The 23,342-nt window shown below is 42.8% G+C and overlaps 1 protein-coding gene across 1 annotated transcript; it reads right to left on the bottom strand.

The window, feature by feature from the left end:
• Nucleotides 1–20,123: 20,123 nt before the first annotated feature.
• On the bottom strand, nucleotides 20,124–22,233 carry foxi3b (forkhead box I3b). Its single transcript, XM_024429868.2, has 2 exons — nucleotides 21,417–22,233; nucleotides 20,124–21,065 (listed from the first exon to the last, which is right to left on the bottom strand). Exons 1-2 carry the CDS (start codon nucleotides 22,006–22,008, stop codon nucleotides 20,500–20,502), a joined length of 1,158 nt encoding a protein of 385 aa, XP_024285636.2. The 5' UTR covers nucleotides 22,009–22,233; the 3' UTR covers nucleotides 20,124–20,499.
• Nucleotides 22,234–23,342: the final 1,109 nt, after the last annotated feature.

The following is a 23,342-nucleotide window of genomic DNA, read 5'->3' as shown; positions in this document are numbered from 1 at the left end:
TAATATTACTGACTGTTGGAAATATAATATTACTGACTGTTGGAAAAATAATATTACTGGCTGTTGGAGTTAGAAACATAATATTACTGATCGTTGGAGTCAGAAACATAATATTACTGATTGTTGGTGTTGGAAACATAATATTACTGACCGTTTGGAGTTAGAAACATAATATTACTGACTGTTGGAAACATAATATTACTGACTGTTGGAGTTAGAAACATAATATTACTGACTGTTGGAAACATAATATTACTGACTGTTGGAGTTAGAAACATAATATTACTGACTGTTGGAAACATAATATTACTGACGGTTGGAGTTAGAAACATAATATTAATGACTGTTGGAGCTAGAAACATTCTATTACTGACGGTTGGAGTTAGAAACATAATATTACTGACTGTTGGAGCTAGAAACATTATATTACTGACGGTTGGAGCTAGAAACTTAACGATAACATCTGCAAATCTGTGTACGTGACAAATACATTTGATTTCATTTGATATGGACACATTTCAAATCAAATCAAATTATATTTTTCACATGAGCCTAATACAACAGGTGTAGATCTTACCGTAAAATGCTTACTTGCAAGCCCTTAAGACCAACAATGCAGTTTTAAGAAAATAGAGTTTAAAAAAAATGTACCATTATATTAACTACACGAAACAGCACTGGAAATAACTGTTCTTGACTTAGTTATGAAGCATGTTCTTGGTCTATAGGTGAGCCTTTACAGATGAAGAACCACATATCTGACATTTAACTACTTTTAAAATAAACATCGTACACCATTATTTGATATCCTGTCTATAAAATGAAGTGGTCACGCAAACTCTTTACGCACCCATTAGCCGATATTTCACATTTTAAAATAGACTCACCCAGTGCTTCATTTGTAAATCGGGAGGTGCCGGAACAAAAAGTGAGCAGGAAAGGGGGGTGATCTGGGGAGCTCTGAGGTACCGGAACTCATGAGAAAAAAAATCACCTTTATAATAAAGCATTGCGTGCATAACATCGCATTTTCGTTGTGCAATAGAGCAGTAGAGTTGAGGGACTTATAGAGGTTGCAGACATGGGGAACAGTTTTAGCATCCTAGGGTCCGGGAAAAATGTGGCCTTTTATAAACGCATTTCATACAATTCCACTTCGTTTTACATGACTGGAGACTTTGGCAGAATATTTTTTTAAACCACACAAATGATCGAAATGGCAGGATACTTCGACACTGACAAACTGAGAATTGAAGTTAAATAAAAACGACCTTGTCTTGAATCCATCAATAGCCTATCCCTAGCAGTGTGGAGACACAAGTTGTAGGCTACAATATGAGGAGGAAATCATAGTCATAAACATGCTTTCCAGTTTCACTGACTCACCCAATGATGAGCAGGTCACTCACTGGTGATAGCCAATAAAGCCCATCTTTCTCTCTCTCTCTTGTTTTATTTGGAAGGTGATCAAATATATTTTGGTAGCCTACAGCATAGTCTTTTCTTTGCAGCAGGAGCCATCTGCTTTCCAACCTGTTTTCCTTCGATTGTATTTGAAATATTGCTAAACGCCTGTTTGTCTGCATGCTGTTTTTTCACTGACAGATTTGGCGCGTTCCGGACTATAGGTTATTCCTTCTTATTGGCCTACAATCCACAGCTAGGCTATTTTTAAAAAAGTATCTATTGATCCTCTGTGGCTAAATTATGGGTATTATCAATATACTATTATACTATTTATACTTTTGCTTTTCCTTTCGGCACATCGAACTGCCAGATGGTGAAGCATGATTCACCACTCCAGAAAATGTTTTTCCACTGCTACAGTCCAATGGAGGCTAGCTTTACACCACTCTGCCGAAGCTTGGCATTGCACATGGTGATCTTAGGTTTGTGTGCGGCTGCTCGGCCATGGAAACCCATTTTGTGAAGTTCTTGTGCTGACGTTGCTTCCAGAGGCAGTTTGGAACTCGGTAGTGAGTGTTGCAACCGAGGACAGACAATTTTTGCGTGGCTATGCACTCGGCGGTCCCGTTCTATGTGCTTGTGTGGTCAATCCCCTTTGCGGCTGAGCCGTTGTTGCTCCTAAATGTTTCCACTTCAAAATAACAGTACTTACAGTTGACCGGGGCATCTTTAGCAGTGTGGAAATGTGGCATCCTAGGACAGTGCCACGTTGAAAGTCACTGAGCTCTTTAGTAAGACCATTCTACTGCCAATGTTTGCCTATGGAGATTGAATGGCTGTGTGCTCGATTTTATACAACTGTCAGCAACGGGTGTGGTTGAAATAGCCAAATCCAGTAATTTAAAGGGGTGCCCACATACTTTTGTGTAAATATAGTGTATATATATCAAATAAAACAGGGTTTTCTTTAATGGAAGCTTCTCTAATGGTAAACGTGTAAAGTGGGTATACCACAGGGCAGCTCTATTGGCCCTCTACTCTTTCTATTTTTACTAATGACCTGCAACTGGCAGTAGCCCTTTCCTGCAGTCAAATGATCTATTGGCCTCATGGGTGGAGTTATTCATATTATTGATTTCATAATTAATCAACGTTACATTTTTTTTAAATGCCGAAAATCTGGTGTTTCTTTGTCAAACGGTTTGGTTATTATTTCAGTCTTCTGTGATGTATATAAAGTGTAATATTGGGATGCAAACTCAAAATGTATATCTGACATGGTGCAGGTGTCTTCTTTTTTAAGCCCATAACCATGTATGTGAGCTGTATTCTTTTGTTTTAAAGTGGATTTGTTTAAGACTACCAAACACTCTGTGTGACCCTGATTTAGCCCACTGCAGTAAAAGGTTACCAAGCCTGTGTATCTATGTATGCTGATGATTCAAGCCTATACTCGTTAGCAACCACAGCTAATGAAATCACTGCAACCCTAAACAAAGAGTTGCAGTCCGTTTTAGAGTGGGTGGCCAGCAATAAACTAGTCCTGAATCTCCAAAACTAAGAACATTGTGTTTGGTACAAATTGATCTCTACGTTCTAGACTGAAGCTGAATTTGATCATGAATAATGTGGCTGTTGAGCAAGTTGAGGAGACTAAATTACTTGTTGTTATCTTAAATTGTAAACAGTCACGGTTAAAACATATTGATTCAATGGTTTTAAAAATGGGGAGAGGTCTGTCTGTGACAAAGAGATCTGCTCTGCTTTTGTGACACTACATTCCACAAAGAAAGACCTGCAGACTCTAGTTTAATCTTATCTTATTGAAAGACCAAGTAAAAGTGCAGCTGATCCAAAAATGACCTTTGCTGTAATCAGTGTGCTAATATCAATACTATGCATGTGAGTCTCTCTTGGCTAAAAGTAAAGGAGATAAACATTAATGTGCTAAAAATTCCAAATAGTTTGCATAGTCAACTTACACACAGCACTGACGCACCCCACCAGACATGCCCCTGGGTTTTGTCCACAGTCACCAGGTCCAGAACAAATTCAAGAAAACGTACAGTATTATGTAGATCCATGTTTGAATGGAACCCTTCCATCTCAGATTGCTCAAGTGAACAGCAAACCTGCTTTAAAAAACCCCAGATAAAGCAACGCCTCATGGCACAACGGCGCTCCTCTATTTGACCTAGATATTTTGTGTGTATGTACTTATATGTAGACTATGTGTGCCGTTTTAAAATGTATGTTGTTCTGTCCTTGAGCTGTTCTTGTCCTTTAGTGTTCTGTATTAAGTCAAATCAAATCAAATCAAATTTATTTATATAGCCCTTCGTACATCAGCTGATATCTCAAAGTGCTGTACAGAAACCCAGCCTAAAACCCCAAACAGCAAGCAATGCAGGTGTAGAAGCACGGTGGCTAGGAAAAACTCCCTAGAAAGGCCAAAACCTAGGAAGAAACCTAGAGAGGAACCAGGCTATGTGGGGTGGCCAGTCCTCTTCTGGCTGTGCCGGGTGGAGATTATAACAGAACATGGCCAAGATGTTCAAATGTTCATAAATGACCAGCATGGTCGAATAATAATAAGGCAGAACAGTTGAAACTGGAGCAGCAGCACGGCCAGGTGGACTGGGGACAGCAAGGAGTCATCATGTCAGGTAGTCCTGGGGCATGGTCCTGGGCTCAGGTCCTCCTCAGAGAGAGAGAGAAAGAGAGAATTAGAGAACGCACACTTAGATTCACACAGGACACCGAATAGGACAGGAGAGGTACTCCAGATATAACAAACTGACCCTAGCCCCCCGACACATTAACTACTGCAGCATAAATACTGGAGGCTGAGAAAGGAGGGGTCAGGAGACACTGTGGCCCCATCCGAGGACACCCCCAGACAGGGCCAAACAGGAAGGATATAACCCCACCCACTTTGCCAAAGCACAGCCCCCACACCACTAGAGGGATATCTTCAACCACCAACTTACCATCCTGAGACAAGGCTGAGTATAGCCCACAAAGATCTCCGCCATGGCACAACCCAAAGGGGGGCGCCAACCCAGACAGGATGACCACATCAGTGAATCAACCCACTCAGGTGACGCACCCCTTCCAGGGACGGCATGAGAGAGCCCCAGTAAGCCAGTGACTCAGCCCCTGTAATAGGGTTAGAGGCAGAGAATCCCAGTGGGAAGAAAAGTCATGTTTCATTTTGTGCGTGGATTCCAGGAAGAGTAGCTGCTGCTATCGCAACAGCTAACGGAGAGCCAAATAAAATACCAAATACCTTCTCTCTCTCACCCCCCTCTCTATGCCCTGCCCTGCCCTACCTCCTACCCCCCTCTCTATGCCCTGCCCTACCTCCTATCCCCCTCTCTATGCCCTGCCCTACCTCCTACCCCCTCTCTATGCCCTGCCCTACCTCCTACCCCCCTCTCTCCGCATGTTGCTGTTTAGACCAATTAGCATATGTATGTGATTGTTAGTGGCTATGGGTAAATTACGGAAGTGTGTTTGTGCGTGTGTGCGTGTGCGCGCGCGTCCATCCATGCACGGGGCCAGTTGTTTACAGGAGTGTTTGCCCAGGAGAGAGGGGAAAGAATCAGCTGTGACACCAGTATTCTTATCCCTAATGCCAACTCTTATTCAACAGCATAACGGTTACAGCTGGCATTGGAGTGATGAAACACACAAGTCATTCCTCTTACAGCCCTCCCCAGTGGTTCAGACCAGAGTATGCCTGAGTCCCAAATCGCACCCTATGCCCTATTTAGTACAGTACTTTTAACGAAAGCCCATAAGGAATAGAGTGCCATTTGGGACACAGCCACAACATCTGCTGAAAGTTTTTTTTTTTTATCCACACATAAAGGTTTTGAATGAGCCAATCATTCTAATGGAGTTTTGTCGGATACATTAGTTTACATGGCAGGGAAACTAAGCGGATGTGCAACCTGTCGCTCTCTCTCCAGTAAGATACTATGTTCTGTACACTTCTGTTCTGTTCTCATATTAAAGTCATTATCGTAGTGTGTGTTCTCATAGTAAAGTCATTATCATATTAAATTGACCATTGGGGCCTTCTCCAAGCACAGTTGTCCACACCCATCAGGTTTAATGTATTACCGTGGGGATTGGGCTGATTTCTACACACACACACACACACACACGCAATCAGACACACACACACACTTCCATTTTCTGATATCTACACCAATGGAGGCTGAGGGGAGGATGGCTCATTATAATGGCTGGAACGGAGCAAATGGAGTGGCATCTAAACACATTGAAACCACGTGTTTTATGTATTCCACACCATTCCACAAATTCTGCTCCAGCCATTACCACAAGCCTGTTCTCCCCAATTACGGTGCCACCAACCTCCTGTGAACTACACACTTCAGAGAAATGTTCTTATATCTACACTCACACTTCAGTTAAATGATTAGATATCTACACTCACACTTCAGTTAAATGATTAGATATCTACACTCACACTTCAGTTAAATGATTAGATATCTACACTCACACTTCAGTTAAATGATTAGATATCTACACTCACACTTCAGTTAAATGATTAGATATCTACACTCACACTTCAGTTAAATGATTAGATATCTACACTCACACTTCAGTTAAATGATTAGATATCTACACTTACACTTCAGTTAAATGATTAGATATCTACACTCACACTTCAGTTAAATGATTAGATATCTACACTCACACTTCAGTTAAATGATTAGATATCTACACTCACACTTCAGTTAAATGATTAGATATCTACACTCACACTTCAGTTAAATGATTAGATATCTACACTCACACTTCAGTTAAATGATTAGATATCTACACTCACACTTCAGTTAAATGTTCTGATATCTACACTCACACTTCAGTTAAATGTTCTGATATCTACACTCACACTTCAGTTAAATGTTTGGATATCTACACTCACACTTCAGTTACATTTTCTCAGAGTTCATAGTTTTCACCATCAGAGGGAGTCATTGCCAACCTTGTGGTACCCGGGCACCTTCTGATGCCTATTACACAGAGGTACAGCCCACACCTCTGTCTATCCTGCAGTCTCTTCTCTAGTAGGGTGAGTGAGTGGTAATACACGGTTGGTGTACACAGTATGGCGAAAGACTGTTTGGTTGATATTAAGACTGAATGAATGAGACACACTAACTGAATGAATGAAATTGAAACAGTGACCGTTAGCTAGGGTTGGGGTCAATTCCATTTCAATTTGATTTACTTGCTGAATTGATAGTAATAGAAATGGAATTGACCCACACCCTGCTGTTAGCTATTAAAACAGCCACTCTTAGCTGAACCAGCAGCCAGCACAAGATACATTGTTTCCATCTCTACCTCCCTCTCCCTCTCTCCCTCCGTCTAGGAGGCCCTGCTCTCAGCCCCAGGTTTACCCCATGTTGACAGGTCAAATATTTTAGGGGGAAATACGAGCAATTCCCACACACACAGACACACATTCCCAATGTGTTTGTTGTATTTAAACTGTATTTTCCAAGGAGAGAGAATGGTGGGTCAGGTCACTCACAGCAGAATGAAGCCCAGGGAGAGAGAATGGTGGGTCAGGTCATTCACAGCAGAATGAAGCCCAGGGAGAGAGAATGGTGGGTCAGGTCACTCACAGCAGAATGAAGTCCAGGGAGAGAGAATGGTGGGTCAGGTCATTCACAGCAGAATGAAGCCCAGGGAGAGAGAATGGTGGGTCAGGTCATTCACAGCAGAATGAAGCCCAGGGAGAGAGAATGGTGGGTCAGGTCATTCACAGCAGAATGAAGCCCAGGGAGAGAGAATGATGGGTCAGGTCACTCACAGCAGAATGAAGCCCAGGGAGAGAGAATGGTGGGTCAGGTCACTCACAGCAGAATGAAGTCCAGGGAGAGAGAATGGTGGGTCAGGTCATTCACAGCAGAATGAAGCCTAGGGAGAGAGAATGGTGGGTCAGGTCACTCACAACAGAATGAAGCCCAGGGAGAGAGAATGGTGGGTCAGGTCATTCACAGCAGAATGAAGCCTAGGGAGAGAGAATGGTGGGTCAGGTCACTCACAGCAGAATGAAGTCCAGGGAGAGAGAATGGTGGGTCAGGTCATTCACAGCAGAATGAAGCCTAGGGAGAGAGAATGGTGGGTCAGGTCATTCACAGCAGAATGAAGCCTAGGGAGAGAGAATGGTGGGTCAGGTCACTCACAGAAGATGGACAGCAGATATAGAGGATTATTGTTTTGTTTTCTATATAGTGATCTAGTCTATTCAGATAGAGGGTTTTCGTGTGGGAATCGGCATATGAAATATTGGGATTTGTCTGTTGGGATTTTTTGGGAACCTAGCTTGGAGTAATCCAAAAATGGAGCCGGAATGGGAATATGGCTCTGAACTCCATTTATAGCAACAGCTGTGAGTAGGAAAATAGCACGTCTGTTTTCATTAAGAACAAACTTTTCTTTATGTTTTAGTCATTCTATATCCCAGTCAATGTCTGGATGGAAGTGTGTTTCTGTGTCAGTAGTATTTATGATTGACACTCAGAATCCTGTTGAGTATACTGTCTTACCAACAGGTAGTTATGGCTAAACATCTAATTTACAGAAGCTGAATTATGCTGTCAATACATTACTCACAATTGATTGATCAAAAGAAGACAGAAGAAAATGGAAAGAGAGAGAGAGAGAGAACGAAAGAGAGAGAGAAGTAGTATGTATGCATTAACAAGGTCATTTGATATTTACAAGGATATTTACGCAATCCCCCTCATGTCCTGTGCGTGTGTCAGGAGTGTGTGTGGAGTGTGTGTGTGTGTGTGTGTTTACACACAACAATGGATTGGAAGGGTGTGTGTCCTCTCCTAACTAAAATACAGAATGAGTCTTCAGGCCTTGCATCCTTTCTGAGTTTACTAAACAGCACAGATAGTTCATGACTGTTTTAGTAAACACAGACGTGTGTGTGTGTGTGTGTGTGTGTATGTGTGTGTGTGTGTGTTGTGTTGTTTCAGAAGGAGGGCGGTTTATCCTCTGTTTGGGCTAAAGACATTGAAAGTGATGCTGTCTTTCCCTCAATCTTCTCACATTTTAGAATAATGACACACACACACACACACACACACACACACACACACACACACAGTCTGCAGTCCATTAACCACATAGTTACCAATCTCCCCCCCCCACATCCACATATTGGTTTGACTGGCATCATAATCCTTCTGGGTTTACTGTTTAAACACTCTTCATTCTAAAACCAGCACCCACTTAGACACTGTAACGGCCATGCTTGAACAGGTGTGTGTGTGTGTGTTCTGTTAGTTAAACAGGGCAAGGCAGCAGGTTTATCTGAGAATGTATAGATTTGAATCCTACTGCAGTGTTGATCAGTACCATCCTGGGACAGGTGTCATATACCTCATACTGCAGTGTTGATCAGTACCATCCTGGGACAGGTGAAATATACCTCCTACTGCAGTGTTGATCAGTACCATCCTGGGACAGGTGTCATATACCTCATACTGCAGTGTTGATCAGTACCATCCTGGGACAGGTGACATATACCTCCTACTGCAGTGTTGATCAGTACCATCCTGGGACAGGTGTCATATACCTCATACTGCAGTGTTGATCAGTACCATCCTGGGACAGGTGTCATATACCTCCTACTGCAGTGTTGATCAGTACCATCCTGGGACAGGTGTCATATACCTCATACTGCAGTGTTGATCAGTACCATCCTGGGACAGGTGACATATACCTCCTACTGCAGTGTTGATCAGTACCATCCTGGGACAGGTGTCATGTACCTCCTACTGCAGTGTTGATCAGTACCATCCTGGGACAGGGAGCATATACCTCCTACTGCAGTGTTGATCAGTCCCATCCTGGGACAGGTGTCATATACCTCCTACTGCAGTGTTGATCAGTCCCATCCTGGGACAGGTGTCATATACCTCCTACTGCAGTGTTGATCAGTACCATCCTGGGACAGGTGTCATATACCTCCTACTGCAGTGTTGATCAGTACCATCCTGGGACAGGTGTCATATACCTCCTACTGCAGTGTTGATCAGTACCATCCTGGGACAGGTGACATATACCTCCTACTGCAGTGTTGATCAGTACCATCCTGGGACAGGTGACATATACCTCATACTGCAGTGTTGATCAGTACCATCCTGGGACAGGTGTCATATACCTCCTACTGCAGTGTTGATCAGTCCCATCCTGGGACAGGTGTCATATACCTCCTACTGCAGTGTTGATCAGTACCATCCTGGGACAGGTGTCATATACCTCCTACTGCAGTGTTGACCAGTACCATCCTGGGACAGGTGTCATATACCTCCTACTGCAGTGTTGATCAGTACCATCCTGGGACAGGTGTCATATACCTCCTACTGCAGTGTTGATCAGTACCATCCTGGGACAGGTGAAATATACCTCCTACTGCAGTGTTGATCAGTACCATCCTGCAGTGATTATAGGATGCATCAGCCTACGCTCCTAACATACAGATTATCTAGGCTAGTCCTAAATGTCACTCTTTGCAATATATAGTGCACTATTTTTGAGCAGGTCCCACATTTCCTTCAGAAAAACATGGCTTCAGCCCTGACCCCTGTTGCCCATGTCAGCGGTTTGATTAACGGTCTAGATGTATTTGCATTTTTTTCGTAACTGTGTCAATTTGAAGACGGCTAAAAGATTACACTCCAGAACCCCAGATTTGGTTTCTGTTCTGTTTCAGTTTGTTGGCAGATGTACACAGACAGACAGACAGGCAGGCAGGCAGACACAGAGTTAAACGGATCAAGACTGGGCAGAGTTAAAAACAACTGCCATATTTTAGGCTACACACTCTCTGAGTCACAAATGACATCCTATTCCCTTATATTGTGCACTACTTTTGACCAGGACACATAAGGCTCTGGTCAAAAGTAGTGTACTTTGTATATTGTAGGGTACCAAACCCATCATCCTCACATGGCAAAACTGGGTTTGATAAAGACACCGATAAACTGCATTGGCAGGATAAATAAGTTATTTAGGCCAAGAAGTACATTTCTGATGCAAATGTGCATGTTGAAACATGAGATATTTGAATAGTGTTACAATATAACTTTCACACTTTCACTGATCTAGTGGGTAGACAGGTAGCCTAGAGGTTAGAGAGGTGAGCCTGTGTGTGTGTGTTTAGATTAGATATGCATATTTTTTTACCTTTATTTAACGAGGCAAGTCAGTTAAGAACAAATTCTTATTTTCAATGACAGCCTAGGAACAGTGGGTTAACTGCCTGTTCAGGGGCAGAACGACAGATTTGTACCTTGTCAGCTCAGGGATTCAATCTTGCAACCTTTCGGTTACTAGTCCAACACTCTAACCACTAAGCTACCCTGCTACCCCTTAATATGTTTAGACCCAGGAAGAGTAGCTGCTGCCTTGGCAACAGCTACTGGTGATCCCTGATAAACACAACAACACACAAAACAGATATGCACAAAACTCTTTAAAACAATCTCAGTGTTAGGGTGGGGAGAAGGCTAGGGATGCAGTCCTTAAGCTTTTTCCTGGTTTCTGTTCCTTTCTGTGTGTACACACTACATTACAGTGATGCTGCCGGTGTTTCTGTTCCTTTCTGTGTGTACACACTACATTACAGTGATGCTGCCAGTGTTTCTGTCCCTTTCTGTGTGTACACACTACAGCAGTGATGCTGCCAGTGTTTCTGTCCCTTTCTGTGTGTACACACTACATTACAGTGATGCTGCCAGTGTTTCTTTCCCTTTCTGTGTGTACACACTACAGTAGTGATGCTGTCAGTGTTTCTGTCCGTTTCTGTGTGTACACACTACATTACAGTGATGCTGCCAGTGTTTCTGTCCCTTTCTGTGTGTACACACTACAGTAGTGATGCTGCCAGTGTTTCTGTCCCTTTCTGTGTGTACACACTACATTACAGCAATGATAACAGTGTTTCTGTCCCTTTCTGTGTGTACACACTACAGTAGTGATGCTGCCAGTGTTTCTGTCCCTTTCTGTGTGTACACACTACATTACAGCGATGCTGCCAGTGTTTCTGTTCCTTTCTGTGTGTACACACTACATTACAGTGATGCTGCCCGTGTTTCTGTTCCTTTCTGTGTGTACACACTACATTACAGTGATGCTGCCAGTGTTTCTGTTCCTTTCTGTGTGTACATACTGCAGTAGTGATGCTGCCAGTGTTTCTGTTCCTTTCTGTGTGTACACACTACATTACAGTGATGCTGCCAGTGTTTCTGTTCCTTTCTGTGTGTACACACTACAGTAGTGATGCTGCCAGTGTTTCTGTCCCTTTCTGTGTGTACACACGACATTACAGTGATGCTGCCAGTGTTTCTGTTCCTTTCTGTGTGTACACACTACAGTAGTGATGCTGCCAGTGTTTCTGTCCCTTTCTGTGTGTACACACTACAGTAGTGATGCTGCCAGTGTTTCTGTTCCTTTCTGTGTGTACACACTACATTACAGTGATGCTGCCCGTGTTTCTGTTCCTTTCTGTGTGTACACACTACATTACAGTGATGCTGCCCGTGTTTCTGTCCCTTTCTGTGGGTACACACTACATTACAGTGATGCTGCCCGTGTTTCTGTCCCTTTCTGTGGGTACACACTACATTACAGTGATACTGCCCGTGTTTCTGTTCCTTTCTGTGTGTACACACTACAGAAGTGATGCTGCCAGTGTTTCTGTTCCTTTCTGTGTGTACACACTACATTACAGTGATGCTGCCAGTGCTTCTGTTCCTTTCTGCGTATACACACTGCAGTAGTGATGCTGCCAGTGTTTCTGTTCCTTTCTGTGTGTACACACTACATTACAGTGATGCTGCCAGTGTTTCTGTTCCTTTCTGTGTGTACACACTACATTACAGTGATGCTGCCAGTGTTTCTGTTCCTTTCTGTGTGTACACACTACATTACAGTGATGCTGCCAGTGCTTCTGTTCCTTTCTGTGTGTACACACTACAGTAGTGATGCTGCCAGTGTTTCTGTTCCTTTCTGTGTGTACACACTACATTACAGTGATGCTGCCAGTGTTTCTGTTCCTTTCTGTGTGTATACAGTACATTACAGTGATACTGCCCGTGTTTCTGTTCCTTTCTGTGTGTACACACTACATTACAGTGATGCTGCTAGTGTTTCTGTTCCTTTCTGTGTGTACACACTACATTACAGTGATACTGCCCGTGTTTCTGTTCCTTTCTTTGTGTACACAATACAGTAGAGATGCTGCCAGTGTTTCTGTCCCTTTCTGTGTGTATACACTACATTACAGTGATGCTGCTAGTGTTTCTGTTCCTTTCTGTGTGTACACACTACATTACAGTGATGCTGCCAGTGTTTCTGTTCCTTTCTGTGTGTACACACTACATTACAGTGATGCTGCCAGTGTTTCTGTTCCTTTCTGTGTGTATACACTACATTACAGTGATGCTGCCAGTGTTTCTGTTCCTTTCTGTGTGTATACAGTACATTACAGTGATGCTGCCAGTGTTTCTGTTCCTTTCTGTGTGTACACACTACATTACAGTGATGCTGCCCAGTGTTTCTGTTCCTTTCTTGTGTACACACTACATTACAGTGATACTGCCCAGTGTTTCTGTTCCTTTCTGTGTGTACACACTACATTACAGTGATGCTGCCAGTGTTTCTGTTCCTTTCTGTGTGTACACACTACAGTAGTGATGCTGCCAGTGTTTCTGTCCCTTTCTGTGTGTACACACTACATTACAGTGATGCTGCCAGTGTTTCTGTTCCTTTCTGTGTGTACACACTACAGTAGAGATGCTGCCAGTGTTTCTGTCCCTTTCTGTGTGTACACACTACAGTAGTGATGCTGCCAGTGTTTCTGTTCCTTTCTGTGTGTACACACTACATTACAGTGATGCTGCCAGTGTTTCTGTTCCTTTCTGTGTGTACACACTACATTACAGTGATGCTGCCGGTGTTTCTGTTCCTTTCTGTGTGTACACACTACATTACAGTGATGCTGCCAGTGTTTCTGTCCCTTTCTGTGTGTACACACTACATTACAGTGATGCTGCCAGTGTTTCTGTTCCTTTCTGTGTGTACACACTACATTACAGTGATGCTGCCAGTGTTTCTGTTCCTTTCTGTGTGTACACACTACATTACAGTGATGCTGCCCGTGTTTCTGTTCCTTTCTGTGTATACACACTGCAGTAGTGATGCTGCCAGTGTTTCTGTTCCTTTCTGTGTGTACACACTACATTACAGTGATACTGCCCGTGTTTCTGTTCCTTTCTGTGTGTACACACTACATTACAGTGATACTGCCCGTGTTTCTGTTCCTTTCTGTGTGTACACACTACAGTACAGTGATGCTGCTAGTGTTTCTGTCCTTTCTGTGTGTACACACTACAGTAGTGATGCTGCCAGTGTTTCTGTTCCTTTCTGTGTGTACACACTACATTACAGTGATGCTGCCCGGTGTTTCTGTTCCTTTCTGTGTGTACACACTACATTACAGTGATGCTGCCAGTGTTTCTGTCCCTTTCTGTGTGTACACACTACAGCAGTGATGCTGCCAGTGTTTCTGTCCTTTCTGTGTGTACACACTACATTACAGTGATGCTGCCAGTGTTTCTTTCCTTTCTGTGTGTACACACTACAGTAGTGATGCTGTCAGTGTTTCTGTCCTTTCTGTGTGTACACACTACATTACAGTGATGCTGCCAGTGTTTCTGTCCCTTTCTGTGTGTACACACTACAGTAGTGATGCTGCCAGTGTTTCTGTCCCTTTCTGTGTGTACACACTACATTACAGCGATGATAACAGTGTTTCTGTCCCTTTCTGTGTGTACACACTGCAGTAGTGATGCTGCCAGTGTTTCTGTCCCTTTCTGTGTACACACTACAGTAGTGATGCTGCCAGTGTTTCTGTCCCTTTCTGTGTGTACACACTACATTACAGTGATGCTGCCAGTGTTTCTGTTCCTTTCTGTGTGTACACACTGCAGTAGTGATGCTGCCAGTGTTTCTGTTCCTTTCTGTGTGTACACACTACATTACAGTGATGCTGCCAGTGTTTCTGTTCCTTTCTGTGTGTACACACTACATTACAGTGATGCTGCCAGTGTTTCTGTTCCTTTCTGTGTGTACACACTACAGTAGTGATGCTGCCAGTGTTTCTGTTCCTTTCTGTGTGTACACACTACATTACAGTGATGCTGCCAGTGTTTCTGTTCCTTTCTGTGTGTACACACTACATTACAGTGATGCTGCCAGTGTTTCTGTTCCTTTCTGTGTGTACACACTACAGTAGTGATGCTGCCAGTGTTTCTGTTCCTTTCTGTGTGTACACACTACATTACAGTGATGCTGCTAGTGTTTCTGTTCCTTTCTGTGTGTACACACTGCATTACAGTGATGCTGCCAGTGTTTCTGTTCCTTTCTGTGTGTACACACTACATTACAGTGATGCTGCCAGTGTTTCTGTTCCTTTCTGTGTGTACACACTACATTACAGTGATGCTGCCAGTGTTTCTGTTCCTTTCTGTGTGTACACACTACATTACAGTGATACTGCCCGTGTTTCTGTTCCTTTCTTTGTGTACACAATACAGTAGAGATGCTGCCAGTGTTTCTGTCCCTTTCTGTGTGTACACACTACAGTAGTGATGCTGCCAGTGTTTCTGTTCCTTTCTGTGTGTACACACTACATTACAGTGATGCTGCCAGTGTTTCTGTTCCTTTCTGTGTGTACACACTACATTACAGTGATACTGCCCGTGTTTCTGTTCCTTTCTGTGTGTACACACTACATTACAGTGATGCTGCCCGTGTTTCTGTTCCTTTCTGTGTGTACACACTACATTACAGTGATGCTGCCCGTGTTTCTGTTCCTTTCTGTGTGTACACACTACATTACAGTGATGCTGCCAGTGTTTCTGTTCCTTTCTGTGTGTACACACTGCAGTAGTGATGCTGCCAGTGTTTCTGTTCCTTTCTGTGTGTACACTCTGCAGTAGTGATGCTGCTAGTGTTTCTGTTCCTTTCTGTGTGTACACACTACAGTAGTGATGCTGCCAGTGTTTCTGTTCCTTTCTGTGTGTACACACTACATTACAGTGATGCTGCTAGTGTTTCTGTTCCTTTCTGTGTGTACACACTACATTACAGTGATGCTGCCAGTGTTTCTGTTCCTTTCTGTGTGTACACACTACATTACAGTGATGCTGCTAGTGTTTCTGTTCCTTTCTGTGTGTACACACTACATTACAGTGATGCTGCCAGTGATTTATTGGCAAATAAAGGTCTCATCAAAGAGAGAAAGAAGTCTTATCAAAGGGGTTTATTTGGATGCAAATTCCTCTACAAATATATTGAACAGACTACATATACTTAATACTAACCAACAGCTATAATCAAAATGTATCCTGAATGTACAACAGTTTCGAACTATTTACTTTGTATAGTTTGTGTTAGGTTTAGTAGAAGTAGTAAAACATCTACTCAAATATTTTCAGACATAGACTTCCTCAGTTACAACTCTCTTGTCCTTTAATCATTGAACAAAGGCCCACGGTAGCTCTAACCTGCTCATACCAGGGAGCTTGTCCTGTTATCATTGAAAATAGGCCCACAGTAGCTCTAACCTGCTCATACCAGGGAGCTTGTCCTGTTATCATTGAAAATAGGCCCACGGTAGCTCTAACCTGCTCATACCAGGGAGCTTGTCCTGTTATCATTGAAAATAGGCCCACAGTAACTCTATCCTGCTCATACCAGGGAGCTTGTCCTGTTATCATTGAAAATAGGCCCACGGTAGCTCTAACCTGCTCATACCAGGGAGCTTGTCCTGTTATCATTGAAAATAGGCCCACAGTAGCTCTATCCTGCTCATACCAGGGAGCTTGTCCTGTTATCATTGAAAATAGGCCCACAGTAACTCTAACCTGCTCATACCAGGGAGCTTGTCCTTTTTGTCATTGAAAAAAGGCCCACAGTAACTCTATCCTGCTCATACCAGGGAGATGGTTATGTTCAAAATATGTGCCAATGTAGTACAAAGTTTTAGTGTGTAAGACATATTATCTTGCTGCAATAAAGGACTATCTTTTCATCTACCAGTCCTTGTTCATTTTAACTTTCAGTCAGCACTATGGAGGTATGGAGGGGAGGGGCAGGGAGAATAGGTGATGTTTCACAGTTGTCTTTTATGTGACTAACAGGCTATATATCTTACATTATTCTACATGAGAATAGTCCCTCTACCCTCTCTCACCTCAATAGTAAACCCCTATGAAGTTAAAATAGTGACTTCATTAAACAAGCATGTAAAGTGTAATTTACACATGTAAAATATGAGTTTCACTGTATACTGACTTTCGTAGTTGCAAAAAATATTTGCAAACTTGTAACTTCTGTTGAGAATAAATGCAACAACAGTTGCAAGCGCATAACGTGAATAAATATAGCAACACGTACAAACATGTAAAGTGATATGTGAACACATTCAGGAAGATTTGCAAGCTTGCAACTACATTTCAGAATGAATGCAACACATTTACTAATCTTTCTTCTGTGAAACAAAACAATATTTTCTGATGTCGAATCTGTGCGCTCAGAGTTTTTGGCACTAATTTTGTGACTAACCTGTGCCAAAAGTTTTGCAGCTGTAAAAAAAATAAAAATATATGCAAACAAGCAACACAGAAAAACACGAGTTCTGGTGGACAGGCCTTTTTCCTTTTTTCAGGTGAAGTGTTGTCATTCTTGAACGTGCTTTCACGATTTCCATCGTTTCCGGTCGGGGCGGCAGGGTAGCCTAGTGGTTAGAGTGGTGGACTAGCAACCGGAAGGTTGCAAGTTCAAACCCCCGAGCTGACAAGGTACAAATCTGTCGTTCTGCCCCTGAACAGGCAGTTAACCCACTGTTCCTAGGCCGTCATTGAAAATAAGAATTTGTTCTTAACTGACTTGCCTCGTTAAATAAAGGTAAAATAAAAATAAAAAGCTCGCTTTTCACTGTGATAAATATGGATCAAATTTGTTAAACTTACTAGCTAGCTAGCTAAATGATATTCACAGAATTTGAAAGCTACAAGAAGGCATTGGTCAGGAAGATGAAGGGAAGAATTCAAATGAGTGTTTCCACATAGCATATTGGCCAATGGTGGAAAAAGTACCCAATTGTCGTACCTGAGTAAAAGTAAAGATACCTTCATAGAAAATTACTCAGGTAAAAGTGAAAGTCACCCAGTCAAATATACTATACTCAAACGTAAAAGTATAAATCCTTTCAAATATTAAGCAAACCAGAGGATTTAAAAATGTACTGATAGCCAGGGGCATGCTCCAACACTCTGACATCATTTACAAATGAAGCATTTGTGTTTCGTGAGTCCGCCAGATAAGAGGCAGTAGGAGGGATGACCAGGGATGTTCTCTTGATTAGTGCGTGAATTGGACCATTTTCCTGTCCTGCTAAGCATTAAAAAAATGTAAGGAGTACTTTTGGGTGTCAGGGAAAATGTATGCAGTAAAAAGTACATTATTTTCTTTAAGAATGTAGTGAAGTAAAAGTAGTCAAAAATATAAATAGTAAAGTACAGTTACCCCAAAAACCTACTTAAGTAGTAATTTAAAGTATTTTTACTTAAGTACTTTACATCACTGCTATTGACATTACATGACTGGTTAGCTAGCTAGTTACTGTAGCTAGCTAGCTAGCATTAAAGCCTTCTGGCTAGCCTGTATCTAGTGGTTCTTACATTGTGTCAGAGCAATAGGTCTAGCTATGTACTTGTCATTTGGTTGAGACTAACATTCGTTTATAAAATAATTGTTTGCTCTGTGTATATTTGGTGTGTAGTTGGATGGCTTTGCTAGTTAGCAAACTGAGATCTCTGCTCAAGTTGGCTAATGTTAGCTAGCTTGCTGATAATGTACTGAGGAGAACAGGAAGAAGATTAGATGTGCATTTGCTTCATCTAGCTGATGCAGTACCCAGGTGAGTTTAGAGCTAACTGCTAAGAGACAGAATATGAGAGATCTCACCTTTTTATTTTGATTAGTTAGCTAAATGTCAATGTCGAATTTGATCCAAATTTAGCACAGTGGAAAGCTTGCTTCCAGACCGGAACCATGGAAAATGCTCGAGAATGACAACACCTCACCTGATTGGTTGGAAGAAACATCCCTGTCCACCAGAGCTCATGTTTTTTACAACTGCAAAACTTTGGCACAGGTTAGTCGCAAAATTAGTGCCAAAACTCTGAGTGCACAGATTCAACATTGGCAAATGTAATTTTGATTAATAGAAGAAGATTCACTAGTCGCAAGCATGCAACTATTCTCAAATGTAGTTGCATGCTTGCAAATCTTATTGAATTTATTCACATATCAATGTACATGTTCGCATGAAACTGTTGTTGCATTTATGTTTGCAAATATTTTTTTCAAATACAAAACTCCGTATACAGGTGCAACTCATATTTTAAATGTGCAAATCATCCTTTACATGCTTGTATAATTAGGTCACTATTTTACCTGCATAAACCCCCTCCTTATCTCCTTCCCTAAATCCCAGTCTTGTCCAGTCAGCAAGACTTGGAGAAAGGGGGTGAGTTATTGTGTGAGAGTAGAGAGAAGAGAGAAGGTGAGGTATGAGGATTCTCACCGTTTTACAACAGTCAGTTAGCCCTCCAGGCTTCATCTATCCATGCACCCATCAGTATATCCTTATCATACTGTAGGATCGAGTTACCCTGACAAGCAGGTTTCCCTGGTTCGCTGGTCATTGTTTCTCTGACAGGACTGTTTCTGTCCTACCTGTGTGTTTTAGGATGGTCATTTTTCACAGAAGGTTTGAGACTGTTAATCATCTTTCACAAATATTTGTTTAGACAGATAACTCCCTTACAACACTAGGCAAGCAGGCTGAATTTCATTTCTGAGTTAAAAAGAGTAAGACGATGACACTTCAGAGAACATTTTCCTGTATTTTATTATTCTTATCAAAAACAACCATCAGACCAATGTTGGTATAAGCCATACCAGACCTGGGTTCAAACACTATTTCAGGTATTTCAAATACTTGTCAAAGTAATTTCTAAACAAGTATGCAGATCACATTTATTAGAAAAACAAGTTGTTGAATATTGGAATTGATTTGGGAATACTCATATACACTGACTCGAATACACTCCCAGCATTTATCCCAAAAAATATATAGTATTTTAAATAAATATTAGTAATATTAAATAATAAAATAATATTATAAATAATATTATATTAATATTAATACTTTCAAATTAAATGTGGTCAACTATTTGGTTTTTACAAATAACCATTCAAATACTCAAATAAAAATACTTGTTTTGAGCTGTGTATTTGAAAATAATTAAATACACAGCAAAATGTATTCAAATAACAAAACACATGTATTTGAACCCAGGTCTGAGCCATTCATAGCAAAACAATATTCTACAATGTTGTACAAACATGTTGGACCCAAGCACTCAGAGATAAAAACACATACATAAACACTAAAATAACATATATAAACAATAAAATAAACACATTCAATAAAAATATATACAAATTAAAACTGTCAGTCATGACAGTCAGCAATTATAGATGATTAAACAGGTGTGTGTGCGTGTGTTTGTGTGCGAGTGTGTGTGTGTGTGTGTGTGCGTGAAGCATCATCGATGCTGACTCGGCTGTTTCCGTGGGAACCAGGCCCTGCTCATCTTGCTGTCACACGCAACTGAGTCCCGCCCTGTCAGCTTTAACTGACTACCGTGTGTGTGTGTGTATGTGTGTGTCAGCAGACGGTTCAGTTCAGTCTCATGTAGAAGTCTCTTTCTCACTCTCCTTTCTTTAGTGTCTTTAGACCTCTAGCTAACTTCTGCCCATCCCTGTCTCCCCCTCTATCAGTCTGTTCAGACCTCTAGTTGTCTTCTGCCCATCCCTGTCTCCCTGTCTATCAGTCTGTTCAGACCTCTAGTTGTCTTCTGCCCATCCTTGTCTCCCTGTCTATCAGTCTGTTCAGACCTCTGTGCCTTCCCGTGGGTATAGGATGCTTGCTGAGCCCAAGCCAGGGTAGAAATGCCCATTGAACTGGCTGAGGATGGGGCTGCTGTAACCCAGGGAAGAGTGGGTGGGCGAGGAGGAGAGGCCAGGGGGAGGCGGCAGCTGGGAAGCCCACTCCGAAACACCCGAGCTGGGGGAGTAACTACTAAAACCCCCAGGCTGTGTAGGCCTCTGGGTCCCATCCAGGGTAAGGGTTATGGGGAGGGCCCGGTTCAGCGAATCTCCTACGATCTCATTGGCTCCCCCTGACACCACTCCAGACATCTCAGACAGGAAGCTGCTCAAACAAGGGGCGGGACCTGTGGTTGAAGGGGTGGGGATTCTCTCTGGCGTGGGAGACATGTCGATCCCGTGGTTGCTGGGGGGTTCGGGGCTTCGACCTGGCTCACCTGGCTCCGACCCCCCTGACCCCCCCTCTCCTCCAGACAGTGAATCAGACTTCCTCTTTCTTTTACGACGGAAGTTTCCGTTGTCAAACATCTTCTCACAGTTTGGGTCTAGTGTCCAATAGTTACCCTTACCTGGAAGAGAGAGTGTGGGGGAAAGAGAACGAGGGAGGGAAGGAGGGGGGGGGGTAGAGTAGAATGTGTTTGCGGTTGACACATGGATTATTGACTGCATCATCTACTATCATTACTAAACACAGTTCATCTACCGTTCCATCACAAGCCTATTACACACTCTAAAGGCACGCCTCAGTGGCTACCTAAAGTAAAGACACATGACTACTAAAGTAGACTCCTGACTTTTGACAAGGTTAGATTCAAAATGAATAATTCAACCATCAAATACTGTCATATCTTAGATTAATTTGTTATTTTGTGGGTTTAGGACTAAAATAAAACAAACACATAATGACTTCAGACTCTTACCAGGGTCGTCCTCATCTCTGGGGACCTTCTTAAAGCAGTCGTTGAGTGACAGGTTGTGCCTGATGGAGTTCTGCCAGCCAGCCTTGCTCTTGTTGTAGAAGGGGAAGTTATCGGCCACGTACTGGTAGATCTGACTCAAGGTCAGCCGCCGCTCCGGGGCGCCGTGGATCGCCATGGCAATGAGGGCGGAGTAGGAGTAGGGCGGGCGGACCAGCTTCATCAGGTCTTCCTGTGAGGGCAGAGAGAACCAGCCCAGCTCCCCCCCAGGGACCCCTGCCCCTCCAGGCCCCAGGTAAGGCCTTTGCATCCCATAGTGCTGGGGAACGAAGGGTGGCCCGGGGTTTCCTGGGGGCCCAGTGGTGGCCAGATATGGGGGAGCGTTGATGCCGGATCCGTTGAACCACAGGTAAGGATTAGGGGAGGAGGTGCTGTAGTCATAGGAGGTGGGGGTGGTGCGCTGGGGGCTGGGGAGCGATGGAGGAGGGTAGTAGCAGTCACTGTACATGCTGAGTTCTGGAGGTTCCTGGCCCAGGCTGGGGAACTGGGGGCCACAGCAAGGAGGAGACTGACCCTGAGGTTCGAACGACGCCATGGTCAGTTAGTCTGTAGCCTCTCTCACCTCCTCCTGATGCTGCTGTGCGTCTGTCCTTGGGCTGACCTTGTCGTCTCCTTGGGGACAGGTATGAATAGAGTCCTCAGTCCTTTCCTGGTGTCAGGATAACCTGAAAGTTATTTTTTAGCCTCTTTTTCAACTTGTGCTGTTCTGGTCCTTGGAAGGTGATGACTGTTTCAGTGTCTGAGTTATGCCCCTGTCTGTCTGTCTGTGTCTGTCTGTCTGTCTGTCTGTCTCTGTCCTGTCTGTCTGTCTGTCTGTCTGTCTGTCTGTCTGTCTGTCTGTCTGTCTGTCTGTCTGTCTGTCTGTCTGTCTGTCTGTCTGTCTCTCTCTCTCTCTCTCTCTCTACTTGTTACCTGTTGACTATTTGCCCTTGCTCAATGTCAGCACTGTCACCTGTCCCACTCTTTTATCTGTGTCCCTGGCAACACCCATTTCTCCTGATTGGTTGTTTAGCCAAGTGAGGATTTTGACAGGAGTGTCATTTTTTTCAATCTGTCAGACAGTTCCTTAAGGCTCTCTCCCTCCACAGGAATTCCCACTCTTATTTATTTTTCATAAATTTTTTAGGGGATAGATCAGCTTTAATACTGCAGATAGATTGTAGCTTCCATCAACATAATTGTCTGCATCATTTCCAATCCCCAACATATTTTTTTGCAAATATATACAGTACCATTCGAAAGTTTGGATACACTCATTCCAGGGTTTTTCTTTATTTTTACTATTTTCTACATTGCATAATAAAAGTGAAGACATCAAAACTATGAAATACTACATTACTACATGATTCCATGTGTTATTTCATAGTTTTGATATCTTCACTACTATTCTACAATGTAGAAAATAGTAACAAAAATGGAGGAAAAAAAACTTGAATGAGTAGGTGTTCTTAAACTTTTGACCTTTAGTGTACATTTTATGGACACAATGTATTTTACAATAGTTATCTTGTTGTTATTAGTCCCAGCCTTCAGCTACCTTCAACCCCTCCCATCTATCTCTGAAGACCATCCAGTCCCAGCCTTCAGCTACCTTCAACCCCTCCCATCTATCTCTGAAGACCATCCAGTCCCAGCCTTCAGCTACCTTCAACCCCTCCCATCTATCTCTGAACACCATCCAGTCCCAGCCTTCAGCTACCTTCAACCCCTCCCATCTATCTCTGAACACCATCCAGTCCCAGCCTTCAGCTACCTTCAACCCCTCCCATCTATCTCTGAACACCATCCAGTCCCAGCCTTCAGCTACCTTCAACCCCTCCCATCTATCTCTGAAGACCATCCAGTCCCAGCCTTCAGCTACCTTCAACC

Source organism: Oncorhynchus tshawytscha, linkage group LG08 (assembly GCF_018296145.1).
Source record: "Oncorhynchus tshawytscha isolate Ot180627B linkage group LG08, Otsh_v2.0, whole genome shotgun sequence".
Taxonomy (NCBI): Eukaryota; Metazoa; Chordata; class Actinopteri; order Salmoniformes; family Salmonidae; genus Oncorhynchus; species Oncorhynchus tshawytscha.
This window is presented reverse-complemented; position numbering and strand designations above follow the sequence as displayed.

Excerpts from the sequence above, each read along its gene's own strand:
- foxi3b (XM_024429868.2), bottom strand. The coding sequence starts at position 22,008 with ATGGCGTCGTTCGAACCTCAGGGTCAGTCTCCTCCTTGCTGTGGCCCC. Across the intron at positions 21,066-21,416 it reads CAGAGATGAGGACGACCCTG|GTAAGGGTAACTATTGGACA; the intron begins GTAAGAGTCTGA and ends TCTCTCTTCCAG.